Here is a 16,640-nt window from a genome sequence, read left to right on the forward strand (position 1 = left end):
GAAAAATGCTTCTTTTGCATGCATTATCCAGTTTCTTAATGTATGCCTCCAACTTTTTCTTCTGTTGACATTGTCTTAGTATTACGTATTTTGCAATAGTTGTGATAATCAACTTTCCTTAAGTAGTTGCTTCGCTTTCATAAAAGCACTGAACTGTCAAGGGTTGTCCAGAAAATAATAAAAGATTATTAACAGCAGGAAGCTTTCTTTTGGAGTAAATGCCACTCCCTTACCTTTTGTCAGTATGATGTGTCCCAAGTCATGAAATATAAGCTATTCGTGTTACTCTGTTATGTGGTGGTATGTTTTGTTTATGAAGTAGTCTTCCATAAAATTCTGAGGGATACAAAACCACACCTCCTCCCATCTTCTCTCACTTAGCATACAACGTTAAACCCGTGGTCTGTCATAAAAACTTGGTGCTGAGCTTTGGTTTGGGGCAGTAGCTTTCATTTTTAACCTGGAATGTTGAGATTCCTTAGTTCAAAACAGGCTGGTCTGGCTTCCTGCTGTAGAAATATGGAATTAAAAACTTCCACATAGAGCCACATTTGTTGCTTACACACACACACACACACACACACACACACACACACACACACACACACACATATGTGTGTGTGTGTGTGTGTGTGTGTGTGTGTGTGTGTGTGTGTGGGTGGGGTGTTCGTCATAGCAATTGAATTAGTTTGTTAATATTGAGGACAAAATTTCCTTTCTCTTTGATAATGTATTCATTAAGTAATTATTCACCTATGAACATCCATTGTAACACAATGTACTACTAAAAGGAATATTTTAGATATGTTCCCTGAACAGAATTGGAGTAAACTACGTATGTGTATATGTGAATGTTTCTGTCTTACCCTGTTGCATAACTAATTGATGTGTTTTGTTTTAGACACATCTCCTGTACCTGGCATTGGACAATTCCTTACAAGATTGCTCTGAGTTGCCGACTGGTGATGTGGGTGACACTGAAATAGTTCAAGACTATAAGAAAATGTCCAAGAAGAGTCAGGCAAATCCCAAGGTAATTATGTCATCAGTATTAACTTCCTGAGACATATGAAGTAATAATGAAAACTCTCATGACTGCTTGATTGCACCATCATTGTTTAGGTGTATTCTTTCAAACTTCATTTTCATTCATTCTTGATTGCAGTTCATTTTAATATATTTGGAAAATTAACCCTTGAGTGGGCACACTGTTGTAAAAAGTAAAAGTACAACAGCAGCAGTTTTTATGCCTAATCGATGCCTTAACCTTGAGCTATTGCGCCATTGCTGCCATGTATTCCATTGTTGATGTTTTCTCGACAATGTTAAAGTGGCTCAGTTCATTTGGTTAGCTTCCTCAGTTTATCGGAGTTGTAAGCAGCAACGTGTCGAATGTTGTAAAAAGTAAAACGCGCGCCTGCTATGACAGTTGCAAGCTTTTTTCCAGCAGTAAAAACATTCCACATGGGAAATGTTACTTTGGTTACACTGACATCTGAATGTATTTATTCATTTCATTTATTTGATGTTTTGTTCCAATTCAAAGGGTGTATTAAACGAATTAATTCGCAAACTGCTTGAAGCTGATGATGAAGTCCATCCAGACTTTTCAGGCGTGGAGGAAAGCGAAGTAGATTTGAGTGATGAAAGCACTGAATAGGACCTTGGCAATGAATGTGAACTTGATGGTGAGGATGGCAATGATCCTGAAGAGACAGCAGACGTACAAGGGTTCTTTGTTGAAATGACAAATTTTCACATCGGCGTAAAGGCGAGTGTGCTAAAACACCAAAAACCAACAGAAAGAGACATTGTGCAAATTCCACCAGATCCGAAGTGAGAGGTGATGGGTGGAACTGATGAAGTTAGTGCTTTTTGAAAGTAATTGACCTTGTCTTTATTGATGAAATTGTAAACTATACAAATACCTATATAAATAAACAGTGAGACGCACACCAGTTCTTGCAGGGACGAAATAATGGCTATGTTAGAGATTTTTGAAGAAGAAGAAGAAGAAGAAGAAGAAGAAGAAATTACCATCATACTAATGTACTGGAACTCTGGGCAGCAGATGGAACACAAATGCTACTGCTTAGGACTGCAATGAGCTACCATAGGTTTCTATTTTTTCCTAAGCTATTTGAGGTTTGTTGATGTGTAAATGAGGAATGACAGGAGGAAAAACTGATGAGTTGGTTGGAATTCGTACCGTATTGGGTCCTTTTGCTGCTAACTGTCAATGTTCTTACAGCCTGGTGAATTCACCATGATAGATGAAATGCTTCACCCCTACGGAGACTGCTGTAGATAGATGCAGTACATACCCATATAGAAAATTCTAACAGGAACCTTACAACTGACAATTGTTACATAAGCTACCTCCTTTCTGAATATTTGCTGCAGAAGACTATCATTTGCATTGGTACAATGACAAAGAACAGATGTGAAATTCTTCCAGAACTTCTCCCAAACAAAACAAAAGAAATTGAAAGTGCAATGTTTGGATTTCAGTAGGATAAGACCTTAGTTTCGTGTGTTCCTTGTAAAAACTGTACTATCATACTTTTGTCTGCTGTGCATGACATGCCAACAGCGGTTGGAAAAACACGAAATCATAATTTAATAAAACATGACAAAAGGTGGAGTTGATGTAGCTAAAATGTGTGCCTGATACACCAAAAATTACAAGATGATGGTTACTGGCTACTTTCACATTTTTCTGGACATAGCTGCAAAATTAATTTGCAAACAAATTGTCTGTGGGGTGTTATGAAAGTAAACATGTCAGAAAAACTGTATAAATTGTTATTTAAGTAAGTAAAAGAGCAAAACCTTTTGTTATAAATGATGAAGATAGTGAATATGAACTTGTTTCTTCAATAAATATAACAGTTTGTTTAAGACAAGTTAATTTTTACTGACAAATGACCATGTTGTAAATTTTACAATGTGCGCCTGCTCATGTGACAACAGTAAGTGAGCCTGCCAGAGGGGTTACAGTTATTGCAGGGAATGAAAAATATAAATAGTTAACTAGAAGGTTGGTTTGGAACTCAAGCTGTGTGTTCCAGGTATGATCACGTTGTATGTTTAAAAACTGCTTCCAAATTGAGAACAAACTAGCATATGCAAAAGAATTGCACTATAAACTCAGTTAAGTTTTAATGGTAAACATTGACAAAAAATATTAAAACGGGTGAATTCCAGATTAAAAGATAGACTGGGGAAAAATGGGATCTGTGCTTTATACTTTTTACACTTAAACTCTGTTAACTTATCGTACACATCTGTTGTGCAAAATGAGAGAAAAGACATTTTCCATTGCAGACAAATTATTTTGCAGTTGCTTTAAAAATAAAAATTTCTGTCCTCAATCTTCTAAGTAACATGTCTTCATACTAAATGCTGCAGTGCAGTTGCACTGCTTTGAAAGATCATGAAGTTTTGGTAAAGCAGGTGATTGCACTTCCCCAGTATTCTACCAATAAACTGAAGGCTATCAGTCTGGAAAGTAGATTGCCTACAAATCACTTGTGCGACTGGTTCTTGGAATATTGCTCAAGTGTGTGGGACCCATACCAGACGGGAATAACAGGGGCTATTGGACATATACAGAGAAGGCAGCACTAATGTCACAGGTTTTTTACTTGGGCGTGTGTCACAGAGATACTGAAGGAACTGAACTGGAAGACTCTTGAAGATGGAGCACTTCCCCAGTATTCTACCAATAAACTGAAGGCTATCAGTCTGGAAAGTAGCTTGCCTACAAATCACTTGTGCGACTGGTTCTTGGAATATTGCTCAAGTGTGTGGGACCCATACCAGACGGGAATAACAGGGGCTATTGGACATATACAGAGAAGGCAGCACTAATGTCACAGGTTTTTTACTTGGGCGTGTGTCACAGAGATACTGAAGGAACTGAACTGGAAGACTCTTGAAGATGGATGTAAACTATCCCAAGAAAGTCTATTAAAGTTTTAAGAACTAATGTCAATGGTGAGTGTAGGAATATACTACAATCCTATATGTATCGCTCATGTAGGGATCGTGAGGATAAGATTTGAATAATCACTGCATGCAGAGAAGTATTCAATCATTCTTCCTGCACTCCATACATGAATGGAACAGGAAGTAACCGTAATAACTGCTACAATGGTACATACTCTGCCATGCATCTCTTGGTTGTTTGCAGAGTATATATTTAGATGTAGATGCATGTGTAGAATTGATGTAAAAGGGAAATGATGTATTACAATAACTTTTAAATGTAATCTGAAAGAAACAGCTCTTAAAACTTACTGTCTTGAATATATTTTTTTAGGTTCATCATTTGGGCTAACATTTCATTGAGCTTTCATTATAATGTTTATTTTTGTGATAAGTTCATGTAATGATAAAGGAAATTGGAAGGAGATACAATGGGATATTCTCAATCTAAAAAAAAGGTGCAAATAACAAAATGTTTTCAGTGATAGCTGAAAACTGTTTGTGTGGATGAGTTTCTTCATGAGCTTTAGTAAAACAGTAAGGAATGATTCAATATGCCAAATATTTACTGTAGACAATGCAGTTGTTAATAAGAGGTGTGGATGTGTATCATTAGATGTCAGAAGATATAGACATTATTAACCTTTATATCACTCAAATTTGGAAAAAAATGATGAAAATTATAGTAACTTGTTTCAGAGTTAATAACATGTTACATCTTAGACAATTAATATTTTCAAACCTTTATGCTTCCTCGTGAGTTTCAGAAAAGATTGAGGGCAAGGTGGCAATCTAGACACTAACAGTTCAAAATTTCTTCTCTGTTGCTGAAGGAAAAAAAGTGACCAACTTGTGCTGTGTTCAGTGGTTTTGTTCAGTATTAGAAAATTGCCTACGATGCAGTAAGATACTACCGTATGATGAACAATAATTGCATTATTACACTTCCAGAAAACATTTTGTTTCATAATTCAGTGCAGCTACCATTGTCAGTTGGAAGTTGAGTAAACTTTCACAGTTGAATGGCAATGATTTTTTACCATTGTTGATCTGTTGTTGTTGTTGTTAATTCTTAGGGTCGACGAAAGGCTCAGCTGCAGCCAGCCAAACCACGTGTTCTCCTCTATTCTCGTGACATAGGTGAGAGAATTGAACAACAAACTGAAGAAGACTGGAGCCTTATTGCTTCTACCAAAGTTGCAGGTATGTAAGATAGAGAAGGGACAAAGAGCACTTAATGTTTGGTCCAATATATAATTTTGGAAATGTTATCGCTGTGTGTTGCAGTAATATATTTTGTTAAATTTTGGGGATATTAAATAGTTGCTCACATACTACTGTAACCTTCGCAGCTTGCTAAACACAATCCTAGTAATGTAGGAGCTTCCTGAGGTCAAGAGCTTCCTTATGCTACTTGCCATATGTCTTTGGATAAGTATGTTGGAAAAGAGAGCTTCTCTAACCTGCTAGATTTCATTGAGGAAGAAAACTGCATCAAATAGTGATAATAATTTTCTGCTGTAAAATAAGATCCATTGAATTTGCTTACCAGGTACCCTCTCACAGATATTTCTCTTTTGACAGCCTCCAAGGGCCAGTTTCTTATCTTTTCTACATGTTTCAGCTTTATTTCATCTCTCACAATTCTCCACCCAGTCCTGCCTATTTTCATGCCATTTTTATATAATGAGGCAGTAGAATATACTGCCACTTAGTGTCATTCATTTGGATAGAATACTAACATCCAAGAAATACATGAATCTAGGCATGCAACAGTCATCTCTAAACAGTTTTTCCATTATATTGCACAATTTTTAAAACAGCCTTGAATGAAGGAGACATAGTTCTCACATTTAAAGAGTTTGGTTATGTTCTTATGTAAATATGGCTATGTGAAACTGAAATCTGAAGTTTAAAAGAGTGGGCCAAATTTTATATGTGAGGGATTAAAATGTGAGAACAATGACAGCTGTTGCTGTCATTCCTGCTGTGTAGTGATGCCAGCCATGCTGCACTAATAAGTACATGATTAATGGAGTTCTCTTTACCAACTGCTATTTTAAGTGTTTGCAGTGATAGTCTTTTCAGAAAACTCTAAAAACATTCATTATCAGGGTGTATACGACCCGGGACAACTGGGAGATCCGGGAAAAGCCCGGGAATTTTTCCATCCGGGAGAAAACCGGGAAAACCCTGGGAATTGTTTCAAAACATGAACGGGAGAAAGAAAATAAAACTTGAGTTGCAAAGGAAATGCGCCGTATACAACAACAAAACAGTGCTCATACAAGCGTCTGCCAACAGTATGTGTCAAAGGCTTTAGGAACACTATGCAATGCTTTATAACAACAAATTGCATCCGATGAGCGTTTAAATTAGATTCGTTTGAGCAGTTGCGGGCGCGCTCTTGCGCATGCGCAGTTGAGTCGTGTATGAGTAGTACCTTCTCCCGCTTCTGGTTACGGAAGTGTGGCTGGGCACCACTACTTAATATTGCCCCGGTTCGGAAATATCGTAGATCCGGGGCTGATACACAGAGCATTCAGAGTTGTGGTGGGGAGGTGGGTCGTCTCCACGTGACCTGTGTTTACGTTCAGTTATTTTGTTGTTTCTTCTTCGTTTATTGCTCTCACATTAAATGATAACAAAATGGATTTTTGTGGCCGGGAACTACTAAATTAATTTAAATACGTTCGCATAATTACGGCAGGCTAAAATATGTTAATAGTTTCAGATTTTATTTCCACCGTTGACAGTCGAGCATTAATCGCCTTACAGAACAATGAAGTTATTTTTGCTGGTTTGCTAAAGAGATTTGGCTTTTATTAATCCTTTCTATTGAGGCAGTCAATTTATTTGAAACGAAGTGTTTAATTTCACACTATTGGCTAGTTTCAACTGTTCGCTGCATTTCAAGTGCACGTATGGCATTATGCTATAATAAAGAACCAAACATGAGTACTGGTACATATGGATGTGCATTTTAAGCCGAATTATGCACTTTAGCATGGTTCGCGAAATCCCGACACTCTTGAAGTATCCTTCAATCTGTCTTTTTTTTTTTTTTTTTTTTTTTTTTTTTTTTTTTTTTTTTTTTTTTTTTTTTTTTTTTTAATGGCATAATGTAAGATCTTTTAATGTTTGACACGTACGAACATATGGGCTTCCTGCGTCATCGTAGCTGCGCAAGCACGGTGACGCCAGTTATCTGGCGCTTTCTTGCAACTGCTGAAATGAACCTATTTCTACCAGGTCGTGGAAAAATATTGCGAATGGTTGTTTGAAAAGCGTTACATTCAAAGCAGATTTCCTTTTATGCAAGATGAATAATGTGCGAGAATGTACGATGAATTTCTTAAATCACAAAGCGTTTGACTCTCATTTAAAAATCAACTCCTTGAGGATGACTATTTAGAAATGTTTCGAGCCCAGAAGATGTGACATTTGCGTCGTTATTTAAAATTTTACTGGCACATTTGTGTGTGTATCTTAAAGTGCAACATGCGCAAAAAAAGATCAACATTATATCTGGAAGCTTAGCTTCTCTTACAAATTATTAATCTTCGTGACCAATATTATATGTGAATGCTATGTATGTTGGGCAGTGGGTACACCGGTTCCCGTGAGATCACCGAAGTTAAGCGCTGTCTGGTGAGGCCAGCACTTGGATGGGTGACCATCCAGCCACCATGCGCTGTTGCCATTTTTTGGGGTGCACTCAGCCTCATGATGCCAATTGAAGAGCTACTCGACCGAATGGTAGCAGCTCCGGTCAAAGAAAACCATTGTAATGACCAGGGAGAGCGATGTGCTGACCACATGCCCCTCCTATCCGCATCCTCAACTAAGGATGACACAGCGGTCGGATGTTCCCTATGGGCCACTTGTGACCTGTAGACGGAGTGCTTTATGTATATTAATTTAAGCCATTAACTTTTCTTATTTGTGTATTCGTGCTACTTATGAGTGATCTTGCTCTTGCTATTGGCTGATTACTTCACGTGTCCTATTGCTGTCATCAGTTGGCGAGATCCACGTGAATGAGCTATGACGCTTACGAAAGCGCATCGCAATCTCAATTTCAATGCTTCGGAGAGTGACATGCGTTATTTGGTGGAATTCAAATTTATACCTTTGTAATACGAAAATATGCAGCGTACATGTTGCTGCACATCAAAGGTCTTTCAAAACGTGTTTTTCCCCCTGAGTTTTGTTTTCTAAAGTGCCGGGAAATTCTACGTTGGTATGTAAAACCATAAACATCCAAAGGATTGATGACTTTTACAGTGCCGAGGAAGAGTATACTTTCACTTAACACGGAAAAAGTGTATTTTCTTCCGAGAGAAAGTGTGTTTTTAACCGATAAATCCGGGAATTTTTTTTTTCCTTGTCCACGTATACACCCTGATTATGCTACTATTCTATAAATCGGAAATTCCTAATATCCAAATCCACTAGTACTTCTGCTATGAAGACGAAATTTTTACAGCTCAGTAAATCCTAATATCCAAATCCACAAGTACTTCTGCTATGAAGACGAAATTTTTACAGCCCAGTAAAAGTGAACTGTCACTTCGTAGCTTACCTGTTTTATGAGCACAGTTACTTTGGTAGCGGTGCCTTAGTCAGAACTCGCTGAAAAGTTAGTGGTGTGAATAATCTACTGTCAATAGTGTAGTCCACACCAAAATTACATTTCACATGCTGTAATTGCACTTCGATACTTTCGATACCGTTTATGGCCAGATAGTCTCATATACTTTAATTATGCATAGATATAGAAATAACTACAGATTGCACTTCGTTGTGATCCTGCAATATTGTTAATGTAGTAACCTGACCTTGATCTAATTGAGCACAATTACTTTTGTGTAGCAACTAAACATAATAGCCACTAAATGAAAACAAATAAGACACTGTCCTTCAGATCCAACAGTGACATCAGTACAAACTTGGTGTGGACAGTTTTGTCCTTTGGAAAATGCACTGATCATGACGTAGCTCCATTGTTAAAGTTGGTGATAATCATTATTGAAGTTTAACACAGTCCATGAGAATAATTACACATTCAGCACCCAATTAATCATTTAAATTACTGAATCAACTCTTGGATTTGGAATTTAGATAAATCAGTTCTTTTCCAATTTGTAATCTGTAATCTGTGCTGAATTGACTGTGGTACACTATTCTGTATTAACGGACATAGATCTTAATCATTTCATAACTCTGCCTAGAACGACCCAAAACTAACCTAACATGGCTTCCATCTTACTCCTTACATAAGTTTACAGTAATTTAAACTGAATTCATCTATTGTTTGCCAAATTTTTCACAAATTACAATTAACTCTATCAGATCTTATGTTTTTATGGAAGAAGGAAGCTTTTCCTTTGTCACAATGCTTTGGTGATTTTGTGATATTTTAGATGAAAGATTTATACAAAAATATACACCCATTTTAAAACATACATTGTACACTGGGCTTAATTTTATAGACTAAAATTATTACAAAATATTACTTATTGTAATAAAAAGAAAGTGATCATTCAGTAATTATCATCCACAATAACAAGAATATTAAGTCATAAAGTGAAATATAGCGAACCAACCACATCGGTGTATTTTGGTGGTCATGAGCTGCTGTGGACTGCTGCACTGACTTCCTGATATTTCCATAGTGATGCCCAACAGTTGGCAGCATTTGCACATGATGAACAGGTTGAACATTCACAAATTTGTACCTCAGGTTTCCATTAGGAAAAAATACTTTTGTTGCAGCCAAGGTACAGTAAAAGTTAATGTACACAATTGTAGCCTGAGGGTTTGAAATAATTAAAGATTTACATTTCTGAATAATTAAAGAAACCATGGAGATTTGTTTGAACACGATTTTACAGAAACAGTAATAATTTCTATTGAATTGTGCTGGTTAGTTTGCTTAAATGTGCAATTCTATTCCAGTAACAATGTTTAATCTAAGGAAATGAATGTAGATCTTGCTAAAATATTTTTATTGTTAGTTGCATGAGTAATTTATGTATTTTTACAGCTTTTTTGGAAGTATGTAATCGCGCGTGTGCGTGTGATAACAAAACTTTAGATCACTGGTGTTTCGTAATTAGCACTGTTTTTAGTCATAATAACAATTCTAATGGTTTTAGAATAATCAAAAGAATGTAGCATATAGAAAGATAAGCAGAACTTGCCCTGGGTCAATATTATTAATTTTTAGGTACTGTGTGCATTTTATACAAACGGCAATACGACAAATGATGTAATGAAAAATATACTAGCGATGATTATAGTTATTTGTGGGAAGCAAAGCATGCGAGATGGAAATAATTTACCTGCTTTGTCATAGCTGCTGACCTAGATGATGAAACAATTCTGTGTGCTGTAGCAGTCCAATAATAATGTTTCGTGCTATCTGCTTCTTTTTACTAATGTTCTCTGTAAGACAAAATAGGTAGGGGACCAAGTTTTATTACTCCATTTTAACATACACTATTAGGAGCTGAGAAAAAATGAAAGTGTAGTAGTACATAAATTACTCGGGGAGGTTTGAGGGTGTAGATCATCATTGCTGGTCTAACCAAAGCTGTGACGAGTTGTACCCCATTCTAAGTATGAACGTTACAAATGTCACAGGTGATACAGAGCATCAAAGAAATATATCATAATGTAACATGATTGTAATCATTTTTAAATATACATAAATAAGGGAAAGGGAACCATTTGCTTTCAGTAGACTGATATGTGAAGCATATAAACACTAGTTTTAAAGCTCTTTCTCTAGTAAAAGTGTACACACACACACACACACACACACACACACACACACACACAGGCACATTCCTAGGCTACTTTGAAACTTATTATTGAAAGCATTTACCTGGGCTGAAGGTTGTAGGGAGGTGACGCGGGAGAATGCAAGGAGTAATCAGTGGGAAAGAGTCATGTTTTTAAACAGATGACTCGGCATCTGATAAACAGGATGAAATGAATGCACTGACTTAGGGCCCACCCAACTGCTTTCAATGATCCATAATGTGTAATAAATCTCACCATGGGCACAGGAATGTGCATGTGTGCGTGTGTGTGTGTGCGTGTGTGTGTAATTTCGCTAGAAAAAAGAAAGTAAGAGCTCGAAAGCTAGTCTGATCGTGTTTCTTGTGACGTGTTTCTATATGCCACACATCAGTCCACTTTCTTAGATTAATTGGAGTCTTTGGAAATGAAATGGGGGAGGGATGTAAGAAGCCATTCTAGGTAGTAACTCGAATTGCGACCGCCCCTCTCTTCCCACCCCTCCGGTACCCGGAATTCTCAGTTCACGGTCTCGGGTTATGTAGCAATTTTTAATATTAATAGGAATATCTTTATTTCCATCCCATGTCAGGTGATTAAATAACTGCGCTTTATGTATTAAAATATGTGTATGGTGGGAAGTACACCAATAATCTGGATGAACAAGTGAAGTTTGAAGGTTAACAACACACATTGTTTTGCAGATGGCCTCATATTTATAGTGTTCATGGCTTCTGTGTAATTGTATTTTCAGAACACTCATTCCTGGCACTTGTGACACTGAATGGACAGCTGGCGACAATGTCTATTGCACTACGTCTTAATCAACCCTCCAGCCCATCTCCCGTGAACACTCCAGTGCCAAGTAGACCCTCCAGTGAGGAGAAACCTGATTTGTATTGTGTAATGGCCAATATGAGTTCAGTGAAGTGTGCTGTTGGCTGTGCAAATCTTGACAACAAGCTACTTGTTTGTGGTAAGTAACATGTGTACAGCACACTTATATGAAAGCTGCATTTTAAGTTTTTGCAAACGAATACTTAATGGCGTTATTAAAAAGTGACATAATCACCATTTTAAAATTTGTTACTTTAATTCTTAAAACAATGGAGTAACCAACCAGTTATTTGCTGGAATAACTGCATGTATGTTTCATGATACTTTTTGTGTTCCTTGTTCATAAATCTGAATTTTTTATTATTTTGTAGGTGGATATGATCGTGCAGAGTGTTTGAAATGTGTTGAGTCCTATGATCCAAGCACCAATCTGTGGATTACCTTGGCTCCTATGAAGGAAGCAAGAGGCCGCTTTGGTATTGCTGTTGTTAATGGCAAAGCCTTTGCTGTTGGTGGAAGCAATGGTTCAACTGAACTTGCAACAGTTGAGGTGTACAATGCAGAACACCACAAGTGGTCCCAAGTTACTTCACTCCCACTAGCACGCTGCAATACAGGCATGTGTCCGTTTGTATATTTTTATCTATATTAACAGTGCTTAGATATCTGTCTCTTGTTCTGTCAGTGATATAATTTTGTGGCTGTTTCTGTGTGTTTTAGTATGTAATAATGACTTCGTTATATAATGTAGCAAATTTGGTAGACCATATGATCATACTGTGCTCACTCAGTTCTTGGAAATTTTCTTTGTCAGAGTAAAAATTTATTTCCTCTGCTTTGAAAAGTCTCATAAGTGTAAACTGTGTCTCGGAGAGTGAGGATATTTTTCTGTTGATGCAAAACCATACTTTCAGAGTGGGTATTAATGCCATATAGGGAAACATCTTTTTAGTCAAAAGATAACGAAGGAATACTTGCATGGCTGTTACTTGTTGTGTAAGCCGTGGTTGAATTTTACAGCCACTCATTACGAGAATCGAGCTGTCATCTGGCTTCAGGCATCAGGCAGAAAACAGGTAGCCAAAAGCACATTCATTCATGTCACAGTAGTAAATTTGAAGCTGTTGATGTTGAAAAGACCAGGAAACTAACTGCCAGGAATACAGTTTGGCAGTTAGTGATACCTGAGTTTGTGAGAGAATATTTCGTGTGAATGTTTCTTTATGATTCAGTAGTTCTGCATCAAATATTCTGTTATCTGCTTAAAATGTTTTGTTACATGACAGTGTGCATAGAGCACCTCTCCAGAATTTTCTCTTAATCCATAAACAATATGTGACTAAATGTCTTTTCTTACAAATTATTATTGACAAATGTGACAACTGTAGCACTGATACCAATACAGATTTACGAAGTCCATTTAAAAGTTTAAACTGCAAACAAGTGCAATAAGAGCTATGTTATATACTGAAGGCTGGGGATGTTATGAAAATAATTCCATCAAACACTAGGATAGGTCAGAGGGTGAAAGGGTAAAGTTTTACAGACCGAATACAAACATAAGCAATCTGAATACTGAAAAAGGGTATATTTGTCTTCATGCTAGGTTGATTCTTACATATTTCAGGGACAAGAACCTTACAAAAAGATAATTTGATCCTCCTCTCAGTTGTTTGGGAAAAAAAGCAATTTTGCCTTTTATTCTGTTTTTCACTCTTCGTTAAAAATCCTCAGAAAAAATCCTATGTATTCCAGCAGATCACTCATGTTAAATTAGTTTTGACCCTTTATTGGAAAGATAACACTTAATGAAAAGTGAAGATGGTTTCAGTTGGGTAATGTCTTCCTCTGTTGTTGCCAGACATTGCTCTATTGTTCTGCCTCAACCACATAATGCTGAAAATAACACCTTTTCGTTAAAATACTACTGCCACCTGTAATAAGACCAATGCTGCTATCAGAGACTTACAGGTTTGTTCTGAATTTTACCACGTGGTTCTGAGCTTTTTGTACAATGCTCCTATGTTTTGAATTGCCTGTTCAGTGCAGTCATTCCACTGATTTGTTCAGACATACTCTAGTATCTAGCTTTCTCAGTAGCTTGTTTTGAAAAAATAATTTTGTTAAACTACTTTCTTGTAGGTAGTACAATGATGGACTGTCCCTTTATCTGCTTGTGAAGTCGCCATTTTTAGATAATACTCTTACTTGATTAGTCAAATGCAAAGATTTAATTGTTCCAATTTTTATAAAGAAAAATTAATAAATGATCACGACTCACATTATGCAGTAAATTCTCGTTCAATCCCTGTCTTCATTTGATTTATACATTTTTTGTTTTCTCTCTTCTGTCAGGTTTGTTTAGGGATTCAAAACATCAAAGGTGTTCACTCAGCATTGGAATGAATACCATGTGGTTGTTAGTGGACAAAGAATAAGGCAAGCAATGTTAGCTAGTTTAGACACAAATGAATATATATATATGTGGGTGGTGGTGGGGGTGACAGGAGGAAACACAATGGCTTTGGGAGTTTCAGTTGGGATTTACTACGAATGCTATAACAGTATTGCAAAATGCAACTGTGTGTACAGAATTTTGCTGGAGTAGGATGTGGGAAATTATTTCCCTGTACAACCAGAAATGACAAATTGAAACATGAAAGGGACTAAATAACACTGCATATTCTGGGCATTTCAAATAAGGTTAAGTATTTTCAGCATACTTAGAACAGCATTTGTTGTTGAAAATTTCAACAAGATTTTTGAGATTCCAAAAAAGAAGACATAGACTATGCAGACATAGACTAGAGAAAAACGACCCACCACCCGTGTCCCAGAGCTTTTATTGCAGTTATTTGCTCATTGCTGTTAGTAATTACATATGAAGAATGATTGTAAACCAATGGCTGTGAAAAGAGAGACTGTGTGAGCTGTAAATTACTATACCCCTTTGTATGCTGAAAAATGTGTGTTTGCACATGCTGTTGTGGCGGTATGAACTTGAGGGGTGAATATTATTTTAGATTAGACTTTTCTTTGAAGCATTGTTTTAAAATCTGTTAACAATGCTATCAGGAGCATTTTCCAAAGACTTGCATATGAGGTATGAGAACTCTGTTTTCAGATGAGTTAAGAGAGTGCAGCCGTGATTCTCTATTGTAACCCCATTAGGAAGGTAAGAAGTGGCACAGACGCTCAGAAGTGCTGCCAGAGCTCTTCATTGTTTGAAAGGTTAAACACCTATTATGAATCACTCAAAAATGTGTATATTACATATATTCTTTAGGTGGCCATTGGCAGACCAAATTACTGCAGGTAACTACCAGATTATCCGTTAATACTGTAATGGCACATTTAGTGTCTTCGTGGATTGTGAATGTAAACTTTAGTTTCTAGGCCTGCCTCTTGGTTTGTCAGCGGTCCCTGTTGTCGCTTCAGCGGGCTTGCGAAGGTAGTATAACTTTGTACGTTTGAGCTGTGTGATGGACTCGCTGCTATTAAAACACGTGTTTTCCTATTTACTTTACAGCTTATGTAATGCACCGGCCAGCAGTGCAGTGGGCCGGAGCTTGACGGAGGAATCATGCAGCACTTAAAAAACCCTGATAAAAGGGATTAAACTTGAAAGAATTAGTGGCATCATAGTCGCACTACACGAGGAGGCTAACATTTTAGAAACTGCCAGGAGAATAGTGACATGGTGTTGGTTGACTTTAATATGTTCACAGTGTCAACTGTAATAGGTTAACTTATTAGTTTCGTTCATGTACATACTGACTCTTCAGCACACCATGTTGCACAGTTTTTGGCTCGGGCATTTCTTTTTTAGTGTTGCTCTCTCGTTGCAGTGCTTCTGTAGCCACGTAAAGAAAAAAACATGCAAAACTTTTGACAGCAGTACCTCGGTAAGTGGAAAATTTATATGAAACATAACTAGTGTATCTCATTGAGAATGGTTAGTAACTTTCCAGAAATATTTTTTTACATCTTAGAGGGAAATGCTCCTGAATTAAAATCCGTTTGAAGTTATGTTTTTATTTTCAGTTTTTATTTTATTTTGGTTTGAAGACTGGGCTATACACATGTATAGTGCGCCATCTGTTTCTGGCGATATAAAGTGCATGGAACTATTGTTGACATCATTCAGCTATCATTTGATTTTCTTCTTTCAGCTGTTAACATGAGTATTATTTGGAAAATAAGAAATATTTGACCCACTAGTCCTCTACAAGCATCATTTTACTTGAAAAACAAGATATGCTGTAAAACTTTTTATCATGCTAACTTGAATTTTTAACTTTGGAACTGATAATTCTGTTATCTATTCCTTGTGGAGCATATATCTTCCATGTAGATACTGAAAAGTAAAATATGGTTGTTTAAGGACACAAGTAGGTGTTTGCTGCAGTCAGTTGATGGATGGGGTGTAAACTGACAAATCTTTTCAGCTGTCTGCTTGTGGTATGGCAGTGACCAGAGTGCATTGAATTGCTTCAACATTTCATTGTCATTCGCAGTACCACATTAAATTACTAACTGTTGTTTTTTTTCCCCCTTCTTCAGGCGTTTGCAGCTTAGGTAACAAGATTTATTGCGTGGGTGGTTGGAGTGGACAAGTGGGGATTCGACAGTGTGACGTCTATGACCCAGAGAACAATACTTGGACAAGTATTGCACCTATGCAGACAGGTGTGTAAAAAAAGAATAGTTGTAAGAATGGTGTAAAATTTTTGCTGAAAGGAAAGTGTCTCAGCAGAGCTTCAATCCAACTAAAATGAAATGACATGAAGTAACTAGAGTTCCTTTAACACATTTATGTAGGTGATGCACAAAATGATATTGTGTTAAGAGACTAACAGTTGTTCCTTAAATTCATAACAAAGGAGTATTAAAATCAACAGTTGAATGGAGATTCAGTATGGAGACAATTACGTAGTAAAAAGAGGTATGAATGAATGGAAAGCTTATGATTAGCAATCATAGTGTCATTGTCAGCTGATTGGGAG

The 16,640-nt window shown here is 36.8% G+C and overlaps 1 protein-coding gene across 3 annotated transcripts in view; it reads left to right on the forward strand.

The window, feature by feature from the left end:
* The window catches only part of LOC124619248 (influenza virus NS1A-binding protein homolog), a 112,306-nt gene that overhangs the window by 81,025 nt on the left and 14,641 nt on the right, over nt 1–16,640 (forward strand). For all 3 annotated transcript variants that reach the window (XM_047145502.1, XM_047145504.1, XM_047145503.1), the window contains exons 6-10: nt 902–1,033; nt 5,067–5,193; nt 11,552–11,773; nt 12,006–12,251; nt 16,198–16,323. In XM_047145502.1, the coding sequence (XP_047001458.1) occupies nt 902–1,033; nt 5,067–5,193; nt 11,552–11,773; nt 12,006–12,251; nt 16,198–16,323 (853 nt within the window). The remainder of the gene's footprint in view (nt 1–901; nt 1,034–5,066; nt 5,194–11,551; nt 11,774–12,005; nt 12,252–16,197; nt 16,324–16,640) is intronic.

The sequence above is a fragment of the Schistocerca americana genome, chromosome 6 (genome assembly GCF_021461395.2).
Source record: "Schistocerca americana isolate TAMUIC-IGC-003095 chromosome 6, iqSchAmer2.1, whole genome shotgun sequence".
NCBI classification, from domain to species: Eukaryota; Metazoa; Arthropoda; class Insecta; order Orthoptera; family Acrididae; genus Schistocerca; species Schistocerca americana.